Source organism: Neolamprologus brichardi, chromosome 8 (assembly GCF_056152115.1).
Source record: "Neolamprologus brichardi isolate AB-2024 chromosome 8, ASM5615211v1, whole genome shotgun sequence".
Classification (NCBI taxonomy): domain Eukaryota; kingdom Metazoa; phylum Chordata; class Actinopteri; order Cichliformes; family Cichlidae; genus Neolamprologus; species Neolamprologus brichardi.
Window position 1 is genome coordinate 6,404,490 of NC_142111.1, and position 16,313 is coordinate 6,420,802.

General features: G+C 42.8%; 1 protein-coding gene across 1 annotated transcript; it reads right to left on the minus strand.

Annotated features, from left to right (window-relative positions):
• Window positions 1–898: 898 nt before the first annotated feature.
• Window positions 899–15,954, minus strand: cbx7b (chromobox homolog 7b). Its single transcript, XM_087845340.1, has 6 exons — window positions 15,588–15,954; window positions 9,762–9,805; window positions 7,182–7,247; window positions 5,370–5,436; window positions 4,899–5,238; window positions 899–3,179 (listed from the first exon to the last, which is right to left on the minus strand). The coding sequence occupies exons 1-6, from the start codon at window positions 15,654–15,656 to the stop codon at window positions 2,989–2,991; spliced, it is 777 nt and encodes a 258-aa protein (XP_087701466.1). The 5' UTR covers window positions 15,657–15,954; the 3' UTR covers window positions 899–2,988.
• Window positions 15,955–16,313: the final 359 nt, after the last annotated feature.

Here is a 16,313-nt window from a genome sequence, read left to right on the forward strand (position 1 = left end):
ACCAATTATAGGTTGCTAGAGATCAGTTGGCGGCCCCTCAGACACCACCGGTCCCTCTGGAAAAATGTGCATTCTTCTACGCACATTACTTTGGGTTCCTATTGGTCTTTAGGCTGGTGTGACTGGGGATTTATACAGTTTGCAAAAGTGTTTTATAAAACCTGTTACAGCTTCCAACATAAGAGACTCTACGTGTAGTTACACCGTTTCAAATTTTAAAGTATAAGACTCTCCCAGTTTTACATGTTAATGTCCACGTTAGTCCCTCTTTGTTTTCAGAGACCATTTGTTTAAAACTGAAAGGTTTTCCTGCATTACTAAATGACATTATCACTGGCTAAGAGCCTTAGCCGGCTGTTGGATGATGGGTTACTAATATTATCTGTTTTATTAGCCGAAAAGCACATTTTCTGAAAGTTGTGCTGGAACGCTACACGGTTGACAAAACTAAATGCATCAGCCCGGCTTTTAGCGGAGAGTCTTGTTTGGTAATTGACTTAATGAGGCATTTCCAGTTTTAAAAGAATCGCATTAATGGATAAGGACAGTGCAAATGATATGATTAAAAGGGACTGAATATTGGTGCGAAACATCAGCTGGTAGCAGCTTTAAAACTTTGCCTTTGAAACTCTACCCATCAGTCTTTGCAAAGAGAGCCTCCCGGTGGACACACAAACCTCTATGATGCTAATACAGTGCAATTCCTTAATACATTCTCTCATTTAGTTTCTCATTTTGGTACAAATTTGTCACTTGTATGGTGGGCTATATGTGCGGAGATGAAGAGCTAGTTGAACAGAGAAGACTACACCGTCTTTATATCGCTATAGTAACTGTACTGGAGGAGAAAGGCATGCAGGCGGATCAAATCTTCTCTCGGAGGATTTAGAAACGCATACAAGACTAAAGCCACGTGTTGTACAGCAGTAACAGTCTATGAGTTTACAGGTTACAGGTACAGCACTGTGTGTTAGTATGGGTCTGACACCTAAGCCCACCTCACTGAGTATGTACAAAATGTTTGAGTCCAGTCAGGCTGGCTTAGTGTGGCTCCGTTTACATGCACAGAGAACTCCTCCCTTCTCTTCCTCACATGTTTACTAATGTAGCCTGTGTGCTTCAATGACCAGGAGAGCTGTGCCACTGGGAGCAGAGGCTCCTGGTAGGGATACCCAGGTTGAACAGGTCAAAGGGTAGAGGCCAGACAAATTTGAACCACCTCTAAAGCTAACATGTCTAAAGCAAAAAAACAAGCCCATAACTATTACACAAACATAAATGGCAAACTCAGATCACGCTGGTGGGGAGTTGTCAGTGGATTTTGCTCGTCATGGGGCAAATGGGCTTAGAGGACAAAGAAGATCTAATGTAAGGTCAAACATTTAGCCAAGAAATTTGCTCAGGCGCTAATGAAAAGTGCAATATGAAAGGAATTGGCTGTTTGACTTTCCAGTTTTGTGCTACTTTAAACTGTGAAACTACTACATATACTTCATCGCTGGAGTTCAAAAATAAAGACTCTGCATGAAAGGTAAGACCCTCTCGATTCACAGTGTTCAGTCATAACTTGGGATCCACGTAAAGTACGGAGCTCTGTGTTTCCATCACTAAAACCATGGAATTGCCTGCGGGAGCGCTACTTTACTTGTTTTCCATCATTGTCTAAATGCCTCCGGGATGAACATTTATGCAATTTCAAACAGTTACATGGATTTTAAATCCACATGGGTCAATAATTTGGACATTTGGGACATCAAAGAGAAGAAATACTTCATTCTCAAAGCAACTAAGTTTTTGGTTTCAGGGTGCCTGTCAGTACTGTCAGGTAGCCATAACCAATCTCAGTTTAAATGACCCACCACTGACAGCTTGGATGGATTGGTGCGATCTGGCCGCTCTGCCAAACCTGGTAAACTAACTATGAAGCAGGTGACTTTTCAAATGGTTTGTCGTGGCAGAAATGTGTTTTGCATCTTTATTATACCTTGGGGTATCAAAGAAAACCCCTATCCACTACTGTGCGACTGTAGTTGTGTTTCTTTGAAAGACATCTCTAGAGGAGAGCTTTACTTTGGACATCTATGCATTAAGCAATGCCAACAATACAAGTAAACTCTGAGCCATTTTACCTCCACACATTTCCAGCTGTTTGATTCCAGATGTCTGGACATTCTTCACATTTGATCTGTCAGTGTTTCTGACTGTACCTTGGTCATGATTAGTTGAAATACTTAATGTGTCCCAGTCTTTGCTCCAGTGGCAAAGGAAAGAACAGATACCAAAATGATTTTGCCAGTATTCAATGCCTTCACAGATATCCAGCACTGTCTTTTCATCACGTTTGTGTTGGACCTGTGTTTGGATAACCTCATCTCTCTCTGTGGAGATGTAGCTTTACATGTTTTTCTGTCGTCTTGGTTGTCATAAAAAAATGAAAATTCACTTAGAAAAATGGAGCAGAGCAAGATTTTTGCAGTTGTCCACATGAAGTGCCACGTGGACTTCTTCTGTGGCTGATCCACTTATTTAAGTGAGAATGCTACGCAAGTTGTATGGTGGCCATTTTTTAAGTTTTGGTCAGAAGGTCCTTACTGTGGCCATCACTTTATTTGCTAAATTTGGGTTAGTAAGCCTTTCATTCTACTGGAACCACAACAAAATAACTTCCCTTCAGGATTTACTCAAGTTTTAAATCCTGTTCTTAATATAAACATTGATGTAATGCTCTTCTTATTCAAGGCAACTCAGTCTGATTGTAGGAAAAGTGTCAAGAACAATGAAAATAACACTTTACCTGGAGATCAGCTTATATTCAGGTGACTCTGTGCATGTAAATGTACCACTCAGAAAGTTGGGAGAGGCTGGCAATGAGACAAGCAGAGAGAGAGTGAAAACACCTACTGTGGCACCTTTTACCCACTGTGTCGGTGCCTCCAGCTCCCTCTCGCCATGCCTCCACTGCTAACCTGCCAACCCCATTTCCAGCATTCAGACTTTCAGGCCCCAGTCTCTGAAGAAGCCTTTGGCCACTCTTGACTCTCGGAAAGTCACTGTGAGGGAGTTCAGGGTGATGTCTGTGACAGTTATTTCTCCCGGACATATGACGGGTCTCCAGATATTTTCTGATGTGGCGCCCTCGTCTGGTCCCGTGGAGCTCCAGCCGTCTGTCCTCTCATGTCCTGGTTGAGGCAGGGACACAGAGGGAGAAAGGCAGAAGGTGAAAAGTGTACATTTACACTAAGACAACTAATGCATCAAGGCTGCCACTCGAGTTCTGAGTTAGCTTGCCTTGACTGATCTGTTTTGATGCATGTTATAAACTGACAGAGTGCACGTGGCTGCTTAGACCACTCCCTGTTACTGAACTAGGAGAGGAGGCAATCCCCGTTAAATTCAATTCAAATAGCACCAAATCACAACAAGAGTCACCTCAAGGTGCTTCATATTGTCAGGTACAGACCTTACAATAATACAGAACACCCCATCAATCACACAATCTCCTTTGACCAAGCACTTGGCGAAAGTGGGAAAGAAAAACTCCCTTTTCACAGAAAGGGGAAAATGTGAGGGTAGAAAGAAGACAGTTTTTGGAGAGACGACAAAAGACACAAGAGAGATTAATAATAACTAATGATCACTAATTACTATAATAACTAATGACTCATAGCGAGTAAATGACAAATCAATCATCCCAAACCATCTCTCTTTATCGGGGCAAAACAATATTTATCAAACATAAACAATTTATCCATCCAGTTTCTTCCACTTATTCAAGCTTGGATCAGGGTTGCAGCAGGATAAACAGGGTATTCCAGATGTCTTTTCCCCCTATTGTTTTCCACTTTGCTGTGGGGTTTTAAAGATACTCTCTCCAGCAAGTTCTGGGTCTACCCTGTGTATGTGTTATTGCAGCTGGGTGGGGAGGAGCCCAGGAGATAGCCTGAGTAGATGTGTGAAAATCTGTAACACAAACAATTGTGCATTCACAGACTTACACTGTGGCCTGGACACCCTTCTGGATAACACTAGCATTAAGAGAACAGCATGATAGTCTGCTGACAGCTGGGAGATGCTCTGTCACTACAGTACATTTACAGAACAGAGAGATGGAGGATGAAGAAAAAAGACTAGAGTTACACTAGAAGTGCTGAAAGGTGGTGTAGCCCATCTTCCAGCCTATGATGGGTGGGAGAGGTGACCTTGATATGGATCAGCAGAAGAAAATGGACGGATGATATCTCATATTGAAAAACAACTGCATGTGGATGGGACTTATCGTTGATCAGAAGGACAGCAAGGTAGAAACAACAGGAACTGCAACAACAGACATGTATAGTAGGTGATTCTCAGCCACCCAGAGGTGTAAACGTGAGTGTGTGGTTGCTCTTCTCTCTGTGTTAGTCACTTGATTGATGGGCTTAAGCCCCTCTCCCCCTGACTCGGGTCTTTGCACTCCAAACAGCAGAACAAGCTACTTAAAACCTTAGAAAAGGACTAGTCAGTGAGGGTTGATTCGGACAAAAACAACCCGGTGTCAATGGTTGTATCAAGTTAATGTAGTCAGTTAATTAAAAAAAGCAATAACAAAGATAGACAAGTCATTCTTTTTATCTATTAAATACAGTTGCTTGTTTATTAACTGGCCCCTGACCTCCTGTCATTTCATGAGAGCATCCCAGAGGCAAACGCAGCTCTGAATAAACGGCTGCCTTAGATTTAGAAGCAAACTGAGACTATACTCCACCCTTTGCAGGATTTGCTCCTCAATCGGCTCAGAATGAGCTCAGTATGAGGGACTTTTAATATTTTTGGTGGGATGCCCAGTGACAAAGAGAGTCAAGTAAATGTGGCGCGTGATGCTGATTAGAGTCCACTGGCTGACCAAGTGACACACATACCATTTAAAATGCCATTGCTCTCCTTTGCTGTGTTCTTCTGAGTCTCCTCTTGCTCCTCCTCCCTGTCCTCATCCTCTTCCATGCTGTTCTCTTCCTCTTCCTCGTCCTCCTCCTCTTCGTCTTCCTCTCCATGCTCTTCCCAGTTCTCGTGTCTTGGACTTGGAGGGTTTGAGTTAAAGCATCTGAACTCCTTCCTCCTCAGTCTGTGTTGTGATTCCTGTCTGTACGGCTGATGGTCATCCTCGGGGAGCAGGGAGCGTGTCAGAGACAGACGCAGGCGCGGTGCAGGTTTTTCGGGAATCTTGTGAGCGCTGCGGAGATCCATGGTGTAGACAGTATTCTGAATCAAGATCAAACAGAAAAAGAAAAAAGAGTAACATCATTGTCAGGCTCCAATGAGAGAAACACAGTTTGAATTTTATATATATATATATATATGTATATAATTTTTAATCAAATTCCAAACTTTACCTGCAGAAGGATTCTTTTGGATTTGGATCCTTTCTTTCTGGGACCCAGAGCTCGTTCTCTCTGTTCTCTGGAAAAACCAAGCAGACCTTTGTCAGGCAGGAAAAGCATCCAAGCCAAATTGTGCGCTATGACTCAGGGTCAGAAAGTCTGAAAAGAGCTGTACTGTAATGTTGGGAAGCTTTGAGGTACTACAACCACTCAAACTACACCATGTGTGCCATCATACATAGGGACACTGTGCATTAACAACAACACAACTGTTGCTCACCACCGAACAACTTGGCCCCTCCCTAATTAATTCAAGCTGAAAGGTTCCGATTGTGACATTTTGGAATCACTGCAGACGCACAAATGTAAATGGTCAGAGAGGGGCTTTCAAGGAGGCTTCTAAAAATAGTCTTCCAGTGTTGCCCAAGGAGACTACCTACATGCTTTACTTCAATATTCGTCCAAAAATTATATAAAAAATTATATATGTGTGTGTGAGTGTGTTGTTTAGCAATTCTCCTTTCAGAAATCACCAACATGTATATGATTATAGAACCAGGTACCAATTTAGAGGTTATACAAACAAATAAGAAGAAATCTTACGTTTTATTTCAAATGTCATAGTTAAATGCAAATTTCTGCCTATGTTTTTATATGTGCTTTCTGATGATTTATAATGATTTGTAAATCCAAATAAGTAAATTCTACATGTGTATAAAATCAAGCCCCTCGGCGTGCAGACTGCTTTTACAAACACTGAAAGAATGGGTCGCTCTCAGGGACTCAGTGAATTCCAGGATCGTACTGTGATAGGATGCAACCTGTGCAACGAGTCCAGTCGTGGAATTTTCTTGCTATTAAATGTTCCACAGTCAACTGTTAGTGTTATTATAACAAAGTGGAAGCGACTGGAGGAAACGATGACAACTCAGCCAAGAAAAATCAGCAGTGCGGTAGCAGATGCTGAGGCACATACTGCGCAGTGATCACCTAGTTTCTGCAGAGTCAGTCGCTACAGACCTCTAAACTTCATGTGGCCTTTAGATGAGCTCAAGAACAGTGTGTAGAGAGCTTCATGGAATGGTTTTCCAGGGTCAAGCAGCTACATCCAAGCCTTACATCACTAAGCTCAATGCAAAGCGTTGAATAAGGATGTGTAAAGCACGCTGCCACTGGACTCTAGAGCAGCCCAGACCTTTGCATCTCTAAATCCCACTTCTCTGTCTAGTAAACCAACGGACAAGTCTGGGTTTGGTGACTGCCTGGAGATCAGTACTTTGTGCATTGTGCCAAGTTACAACGTCCAGGCCTTCTCATCCAGCATCATTGTCTGATCTCACAAATGCCTTTCTGGAAGAATTATCAAAAATTCCTATAAACACGCTCCTAAACCTTGTGGAAAGCCATCCCAGAAGATCTGAAGCTGTTGAAGCTACAGAGGGTGGGCAAACATCATATTAAACCCTATAGATTAAGAATTGGATGTGAGTCAAGTTTATATGTGCGTGAAGGCAGATGAACAAATACTTTTGGCAATATAGTAAAACTGATTCAGATTCAGAGTGTATGCAACTGCCAACTTGACCCCATTCAATTGCAGACAGATATCATACTGATAACACACTCCCTCCAAGGGGAAACCCTAAAAATATAATATAATTTGCATGTATATATGTATATATATATATATATATATATATATATATATATATACACACATTTATAAACAAAGATTTGACTCTGCATGTCAGTTTGTGTTAAATAAAGGAGCAAAGTATAAAGGTGAAAAAATGAATGACAAATGGTGGCTGAAGGCAGCCTTACTTCTCTTCGTAGGCCTGAACCAAGCGCCGGTCCAGAATGTGTTCCTCAGGTTCCCAAGTGCTGTACCTGTAGGAGGATACAAAACATATATAGAAGCTTTCTTCATTTTTCAATGACCTCCATAAATAATTTATTATTATAATCATTTAGGTAATTAAAATCAGTCTGTTGATTCATTTAAAAACAAGGCCAAAGAAGTGCTGACACAGTGTCTTTATTGTATTTCTAAATCAGAAAAACAAACTTTAGTTAAACTAAATTCTTGCCTTGGTGTAACTTTTCAAAACTGCATTACTATATTTTTTAGTATGTTGATATTTACAACATTAAAACAACTGACAGCTTAAGTGAAAAACACTGATCGTCTGCATACAATAAAAAGTTCTTCTGGGAACCCTTAGATTTTAACATTCATATGGATGTTACCTGACACGTACCACCCACGTAGATATTGCTCCATGGTAACTACACTCCCTGATGATAGCGGCTTACCCTGGGAGAATAATGTGCCCGTGCACACTGCAAAAATTGCTCAGAATTGACTCGAGGAACACGACAAAGATCCCAAAGTGTTGACCCGACCTCCATGCTCCCAAGATCTCAATACAATCAAACAAGAGGACCTACCCTACAACCCAAACAGGGCCCAAAGAAGGACACTCCCAGGGATCCTGTGTCCATGCCCCAATGGGTGGCATGAGAGTTTTTAAAGAGAGATTAACCACAGTTAAACTCTTCTAAATTAATGCATGGTGTCAGTAACATATTTCAATAAAAGCTGGATCATAAGGATGAGCACCACTGTGTTCTTTTAACAACACTAACTGTTTAGGGACTGAGAAAAGCAGCTGCTGTAGTCAAGAAAGGAAAGTATTTACCTACTGTTGCTTGATATATAACTCCTTCCTCTTGCTTTTTAATATGTCTCTATGGCTCTTTAATAATGATGGCTCTTTATTAGAAACTGATTCTGCTGTAATACATGTCAAAACAGTTTGCTACTCTCTTCTACAATAAAACAGCCCTTCCCTGAAGAAGTAGTGGTCTGGATGGTAGTATACATAGATTGCTCCAAAATCTATAGTATGGTTCAGCATTAATGGTGCCTTAGCAGAAGTGCAGATTAACTGTGCCACTGTACATCTTGTTGTGCTCATAACAAACCAAACAGTTCCTCTACCCTTTAGCCTGGAGGACACAGCAGCCATAATTTCAAGAAAGAATTTTAAATTCTGCCTTATCAGACCGTAAAACAAATTTTCCCTTTGCCTCAGTCCATCCAAAGTGAGTTTACGTCTAGAGAAAGTGACAGTTTGAAGATTTTCACAATAAGACTGTGTCAATCTTTAATCCAGAGCTATCTAAGAGCCTGATATCTATGGTCATTCAATACAGGTTCTCCGCTGCATAGCTTTTCTCTGAATACCATCCATCCATTCTTTTCTGCTTATCCTTGTCAGGTTCGTAGGGGGTGGAGCCTATCCCAGGTACCATAGAGCAAGAGGGAGGGTACACCCTGGACAGATCGCCAGTCCGTCACAGGGTTAACACATAGAGAGAGACAATCATTCCCACCTATGGGCACTTTAGAATCATTAATTAACCTAACCCCACTAACTGCATTCTTAGGAAGGGAGAGTACCCAGGGAGAACATGCAAACTCCACACAGGAAGGCCCGAGCCAGATTGTAGCCTGGTGGAATGGAACTCAGGACCTTCTTGCTGTGAGGCTACAGTGCTAATCACCACGCCACACCATATGTGATGAAACCCTCTAATTCTCTGCAATTTTGCTCTGCCAAACATTCTTACATTGTCAAACTGCCAAAGCACAGACCTCGCCTATAGGATGTCCTATTATCCAATCACACTGCTACTGTACATTAACTGATTTGTCATGAGATCATCCTGTTTTTGTTGTCCCTGTTTCAACTTTTCTGAAAGATGCAGCTTGCATCCAATTGAAAATGGGCATGTTTTTCAACAAATTATTACATTTCTAATTTCACAACATCTGATGCATTGTTTATATACTTTTAAAAAGATAAATATGATTGATTGCAATTTTGAACAGTGTGTTTATGTGGAGAGTAAGTCTTGGTCCAACTGGCATTTCTTCATATTTTGCTAGGAAAATGAGAAACAGGTGCTGGAAATTATTGTAACATGTGCAACAATGCACAGAAATTCAGTCTGTAATCAAAATCTCAGTTTGCACACTTAACAAGCCATAAGCTCCATATATAATATGACCAACTTTATTCCATATATATTCTGAAGTCTTTTAGGCATGCTTTCTTGTAATGTTTTAAACTTTAGGAATAGCTCTCCGGGCTTCTTGAAGGATACTCCAAAGCTCTTCTTTGGATGCTAGTTGTGTTTTACCTTCAGAAAGCCGAAGGACTACTGTTCAAAACCACTTTCAAAAAGTTACAGGCAAAACTGGGTCCTGTTAAGTACAATTTAAAAAAAAAAAAAAAAAAAATGAGGTGTGGCTCAAGACTTTTGCAGACCACTCTGTGAGTCACATTCAGTTCCATTTCATGTTATCCATCTTACTCTTCTAATCTACATACTCACTTTGGAGGCCATCCTTTCCACTTCAGCAGATACTCCACATTCCCCTGTGGAGACAAAGTTTCAGAGCAGCTTCAAATATAGAGTAGTTTTTGTTTTGAACTGTTTAAGTTATTGAAGAAACAAATTACAAGCAAAAAAACAACAACCAAAAACAAAATAAAAGGCACAAAGTCATGTCTGAAAAAAGTGATACCTATTGGAAACTAATGTGTCTTTTTTCCCTGCTCCTCTCATCTCTTTTTCCTCCACTCACAGTGGATCTTGTGACCTACTGTGAGCACCTTCACCTCCAGGTTGGGAACCACTGCCAAGCACAATGAAATCAGCCCACCAACAATTACCTCATCTCTCAGATGCACAATGTCTCATTTTGATGCAACTTAAGGGAGTGCATTGCTATTCTGTGCAGCATTTTCACATTTAAACTGATTTAACTGCCTGGATGTGATATCGCGGGGCGAGGCAGTTAGATTTGATGGCATCAGGTTGTTCAGGTCAAAATGTCAAACTCATAAAGGTTGTAACTGTCAGGGCTCTGTGTGCAGGCGGATGGAGTGGATCCAAATGCGAGACTCGGACACTGAATACAACTCAAAACCTCAGCTTTATTGCTGGCATGAAGACAAAACATGAAGCGAAAACTGAGAACAGAAACACACAGGCATAATCTGATGGTACGACGCGACACTGAGCACAGGAAGACACAGGGCTAATATACACAGGGTGGTAATCAGGGAATGGGCAACAGGAGGGAGACACAGCTGGGAGAAATTGGACTAACGAGACAGGGGAGCAGTAAAACTGAACACACTCACATGAGACACAGACCTTCACAATAAAACAGGAAACCAGAAACCACTAAACAAAGATGCAGACAGAATATAACACATGCAACTCAAACAACACATGAAACAACAAATCCTTAAACACGGATAAACAGAAACATGGAACTCTAATAATAATAATAATAATTATAACAACATCAGAGAAACAAAACAATCATTCAAAAATAAACCAAAACAAAAGAACTCAAAATGCTGGGTTGAACCTGACCCAGAACCGTGACAGTACCCCCCCCCCCCTCCAAGGGTTGGCTCCCGACAGCCCTAAACAAAAAAACAAAAAAAAACAAAAACAAAAAAACAAACAAAAAAAAAAAAAGAACAAAAACAGAGCACCAGACCAGAGCGGGCGGAGGGGGTCCAGGAAGGAGGGTCCAAAACAAAAAACAAGGAGCACAAGAGTCCAAGAACACAGGAAAACAGATCAAAACCAAAACCAAACTAGAGCTCAACTGGAGTCCATGAAAAGTTCAGAGGGTCGACTCGGAGGTCGATAGCCAAAACAGTTCAGGGGACCGACCGTGCAGACAGCAGCGGCGGTGACGCAGATGAAGCAAATCCGGGGGCCAGCCACGCAGAATGCAGTGGTGGCGACAAAGCAGGTCCGGAGGCCAACCGCGAAGCCAGCGGTGGCGACGAACTCTCTCCGGGGGCCGGCCTCGACGGCCATAACGCACAACTAGAGGCCTGGAAAGTGGCCGGCAGAGGCGTGGTGGAATAGGCAGAGCTGGATCCGATGACGGTGTGGCAACCGCAGGACCAGACGAGGCAGGACCAGACGAGGCAGGACCAGACGAGGCAGGACCAGACGAGGCAGGACCAGACGAGGCAGGACCAGACGAGGCAGGACCAGACGAGGCAGGACCAGACGTGGATGAGGCCGACGTGGATGAGGCCACAGAGGCTGGACCGGGCGGTGTAGAAGTCGCAGGGGATGATACAGCAGGTGGCGGTGTAGAAGTCGCAGGGGATGATACAGCAGGTGACGGTGTAGAAGTCGCAGGGGATGATACAGCAGGTGACGGTGTAGAAGTCGCAGGGGATGATACAGCAGGTGACGGTGTAGAAGTCGCAGGGGATGATACAGCAGGTGACGGCTGAACAGACTTCCCCGGACCGTCAGCAGACATGAGGATGTGCTGGCTGGGTCCTCCAGGACCCCCAGCAGACGAGGCGTGGTGCTGGACGGGCTCCTCGGGCCCTCCAGCCAACGAAGCAGGAAGCTGGCTGGGTTCTCCTGAACCCCCAGCTGACGAGACTTGAGGCTGGACGGGCTCCTCGGGCCTGAGAAAAACTGCTGGACGGGCTCACCTGAGCCTCTAGCGGACACAGGAACAGGTGCTGGCACCAGCTGAACACCAGCCCCTCCCACCCGAGGAACTGAAATGGGTGGAGGGGAACGCTGGGCTCGAGCTACCCTGGGAGCAGGAACAGGAGGAGAGAGAAGCTCAGGAACGGCCTCAAAAAGCACAATATTGCCAAGTGGGTCTGGGCATATAGTCTTTGCAGAGTGGGCAACCTCAGACATCCAACAGGGATACAGAACAGTCCCTAGGAGGAGCCACAGTCTTAATAGATTGTAGAGAGGGGCAACTAGAGTCCTTAAATGTCCTTGGGGAGAAGACAGCCTCTTCCTTCAGAGAGCCTAAGTTAGAGCCTACAATCTCCGTCCCTACCAACTGCCTGTGCCCTTGCTGAAAAGTACATGGCTGAAAAGCTGGCTTAGAAACATTGACCACCTCCCTTTCAGCTGACTTGAAAACAGAACTTGCAGCCTCCGGAAATTTCACAGCAGTCCGAAAATTTCTCCCCCCAGATTCAAGTAAAGTAGTCTTAGTCATTTTAACACTGGGTTCAGATTGTGCAGAATGAAAACCGGTTCTTAAATCCTCAGAGTAGTTCACAGGGTTAACAAAACGCAGACTCAACTACCTCTAAGTCAGCAGATTTAGATTCACTTGCATGGCAGGTAGCCTTCAGGGTCTTAGGGGTGGATTTATTGTTCGTTACATTCATGAGTTCAGGAGGAGCATGAGAAAAACAGTCTTTGTTGCTCACCACTGCTGATTGTCCAGAGGAAGCGGAGCGACGGCTGCGTGAGCGTCGCTCACTCTGGGAGGAGGGAGGTAACCCAGACTGCAAATCCTCCTGCAGACCAGACCGAAAGTCTTTCGGTGGGCCAGGCTGGGACGATGAAGCGGGACGTTTGTGTAGCTCCGAACGTGGAAGTCCCAAAAACAAAGCAAAGGATTGCAGTGGAGTAAGCCCAGTGTCTTCCACCACATAATCCTTCTTTCGCCGCTGCTTGCCCCGCCTGCAGGGCCTGAATTCCGAGAGCAGCGGCGGAGTGACACCAGAAATCTGAGGAGCTGCTGCCTTTGAGAGAGAGCTCTTGCCCCCTCGCATCCCTGACGGAACAACTGATGGAACGGCGGTAGCCATCGCGGTTTGGAAGCTGTGGGGCACACCAAGAGCCAAACGAGACCCATCGAAGGGTGACTCGTGCTCCCAGGCACACCTAGCCTCCTGCCTCTCCCTCTCCTTGAGGAAGGTAGAAACTGCGGGTCGCCGATACCACATGGAGTCCGCTGGATCCATTACTGGTCGTGTCGTTCTGCCAGGGCTCTGTGTGCAGGCGAATGGAGAGGAGGATCCAAATGCAAGACTCGGACACCGAATACAACTCAAAACCTCAGCTTTATTGCTGGCATGAAGACAAAATATGAAGTGAATACTGAGAACAGAAACACACAGACATAATCTGATGGTACGACGCGACACTGGGGTAATATACACAGGGTGGTAATCAGGGAATGGGCAACAGGAGGGAGACACAGCTGGGAGAAATTGGACTAAAGAGACAGGGGAGCAGTAGAACTGAACACACTCACATGAGACACAGACCTTCAAAATAAAACAGGAAACAAGAAACCACTAAACAAAGACGCAGACAGAGAGCCGGACAGAATATAACACATGCAACTCAAACAATACATGAAACAACAAATCCTTAAACACGGATAAACAGAAACATGGAACTCTAATAATAATAATCATCATAGCATCAGAGAAACAAAACAATCATTCAAAAATAAACCAAAACATAAGAAGTCAAAATGCTGGGTCGAACCTGACCCAGAACCGTGACAGTATCTTTTCCATCAGTGACTTGGATTTCATTGAAATGTGCAGTTTGCTACAACTAGAGGTGGTTTCTTTCTTTGTGGTACATAGTAAGTTAGTCTCTTTTAAGCTTTTATGTGTGAAACTATATAAACAACATTAGAAATCCTAAATGTAACACATTATACAAGCATATCACATGAAAACACAGTAACACAGTAGTATGACTACAAATCTGAAATGGAACAAATCAAACTTTAAATTAGTTTATTTAATGATTTTCTATTTCAGGCCTCGTCGCCTTCTTGTTAAATGTGCAAGAAGATGTTTCCATGATGTCATCAGAAGATATCTATAATTAACACAATTCAAAATGTATTGTATTTTCCACATACTAGCTAATCTACTCAGATTAGTCATCCTCTGTGACATCATCCAATAATAACTTCCAGGCTCTCAACGGTATTCTCAGTCGGTGAAATCACCGCTTTTCCCCGACTTCATTTTAATCACCAGTTACACATACACAAAGGAAGACTGTATGATTAAAAGCACCTCATATGTTTGACTGTAATAAATACATTTATTAGCTATCATTTCTAAACCTTGTAATAAGATCACATAAATATTAGAGCCAACATAGAATTTAAAGACTGATACTGATATTTGATGTTTTAAAAATCTGATATATTGGCTAACATATCAACATACGACTACTATACTAATACTACTACAATATACTACACAAGAAATGACTTTAATGTTAGTAGTTATTTATGAATACAGTTTAAAAATAATCTTGTTTTATTGTCACAACAAGTTGGGGATTATACATGTGCTGCCCGCCTGATGCACTCAGATCCACTGGTTGCTGGTTGTTGTTATGATGTTGCAGAGAACTCTGTTGGACAAACTATGCAACATTAACAGTTTTACATTTTCATTTCTTGACTGCTATAAATGCTGATTCTGACATATCAGCAAATCGCTAATTTCAGCTGATGTATGAGCAGGGGCTCTAATAAATATTATGCATGTAAATATTACATACTCACTGTATTGAAAATGTATTTTGTTGCTAAAATGCAAAGAGCAATTCCATTTTAGATTCCTCTGTGAACTCTGGCATCCTCAAATCTCAAAACAAAAAAGTAGTTTTACTCTGTAAAGCCTGTGTTTAAGCTCAGCATAACAAAAATTTATACAGAACACCAGTCAGTTATATAAATTTATATTAAGGCCCATTACAAAACTACATATGAAAGTTCACATTACTCTACCCACCATTTAATAAAACTCTTTGTACTTAATATTATGGGTTGCGTAAGACTTGGGAAACAAGTATGTAAGTGGATCTTTAGCATTGTATTTATATTCTGTATATTAGTTGTTGACACTGGTGGAAACCACTAGTTTCAGCCCCCAACCCCCCCCCACCCTCCCGTGCCCTGCGAGTAAACAAAGGCGTCGCGCCTGCACATGTCAATACAACATGGTAACTTAGACCCAAACACAATTAGCGAGCAAATGGGCCCAAAGGCAGAGTATTTTGGGGTTGATAGCGCGTCCTCCTTCAACCCTTATAAGCCAAACACCTGACACTTTAAGCTGTAGTACAGGAACAACAGTCCCTGTGTCAAATTAAAGGGACATCCTCCGCTCACCTGCTCCCTCAATACACTCCGCAATTAGATAACCAGCTTAGAAACGCTGCTCTCCTCGTTTAATCTCCAAAGCTTTCATTAGCATCTTTAAAGTAGCATTCTGGTTCACCAAAAGAAAAATTAAAAAAAGCGTGTCTCCAGTGCTGAGAGCTAGAGAGGCTGATAATTTGGCCGCATTTTGTTTTTTACACGCTTACCTTTCTAACTCTTTTCTTGACGATTGATTCCACTGCAAACACTTGCTCTCCGATCGCTGACAGCTCCATCTCTTCGCACGCCGCCGTCCGCTGGCTTTTAACTGTCAAAGTAACGTCCCTCTCCCCGACAAACTAAGCTAACGTTAACTGCGTATGACAGCCCTCCCTCGGATACGTCTTCTTCCACGCGTGTCTCCTTCGGCTGCCTCGTTTTCCTGAAAGTTTAAAGGCCCATTTATCCAGAGCGACTTCCTTTTACTGGCTCTTTCCATGCGTCCAGTGACTTTACAAAATCTGCGACACATCTGCACACCGCTTCGCGCGCGCCCGCTCTGGCCCAAAGCGCGTTTCCGGCGCGCGCCACCAGCTTCCCCATCATCCTTATTATGCAGCGTGTATACGGATACCAAAGACGGTGATAGTACTTTCCTCCTCTGCTTCCCTTAAAGCAGCAGCACCGTAGTAGTCATTCTTTTATTATAATATTTATGATATAATATCGTTATTACATGTATGGAAGCTGCTCATTTTTAAGTATGCACTTAAAGTAAGCCTTTGAAAGCCAGCTTTCAAAGGGTTAGTACCTGAGGTGTAGAGAAATAAACGAACATTAGCTTGGCATTTCTTGAATCTGTGATTTTATTGTGACATATCTGATCACAGAATTATGACGTTGATCTTGGTGAGAGGGTCATTTTAGTGTTTGGTGGAACAACTCAGTTGTCT

Coding starts and splice junctions, on each gene's coding strand:
- cbx7b (XM_087845340.1), bottom strand. CDS start 15,656: ATGGAGCTGTCAGCGATCGGAGAGCAAGTGTTTGCAGTGGAATCAATC. Junction 9,806..15,587: donor TCAAGAAAAGAGTTAGAAAG/GTAAGCGTGTAA, acceptor TTGTCTCCACAG/GGGAATGTGGAGTATCTGCT. Junction 7,248..9,761: donor TGGAAAGGATGGCCTCCAAA/GTGAGTATGTAG, acceptor ATCCTCCTACAG/GTACAGCACTTGGGAACCTG.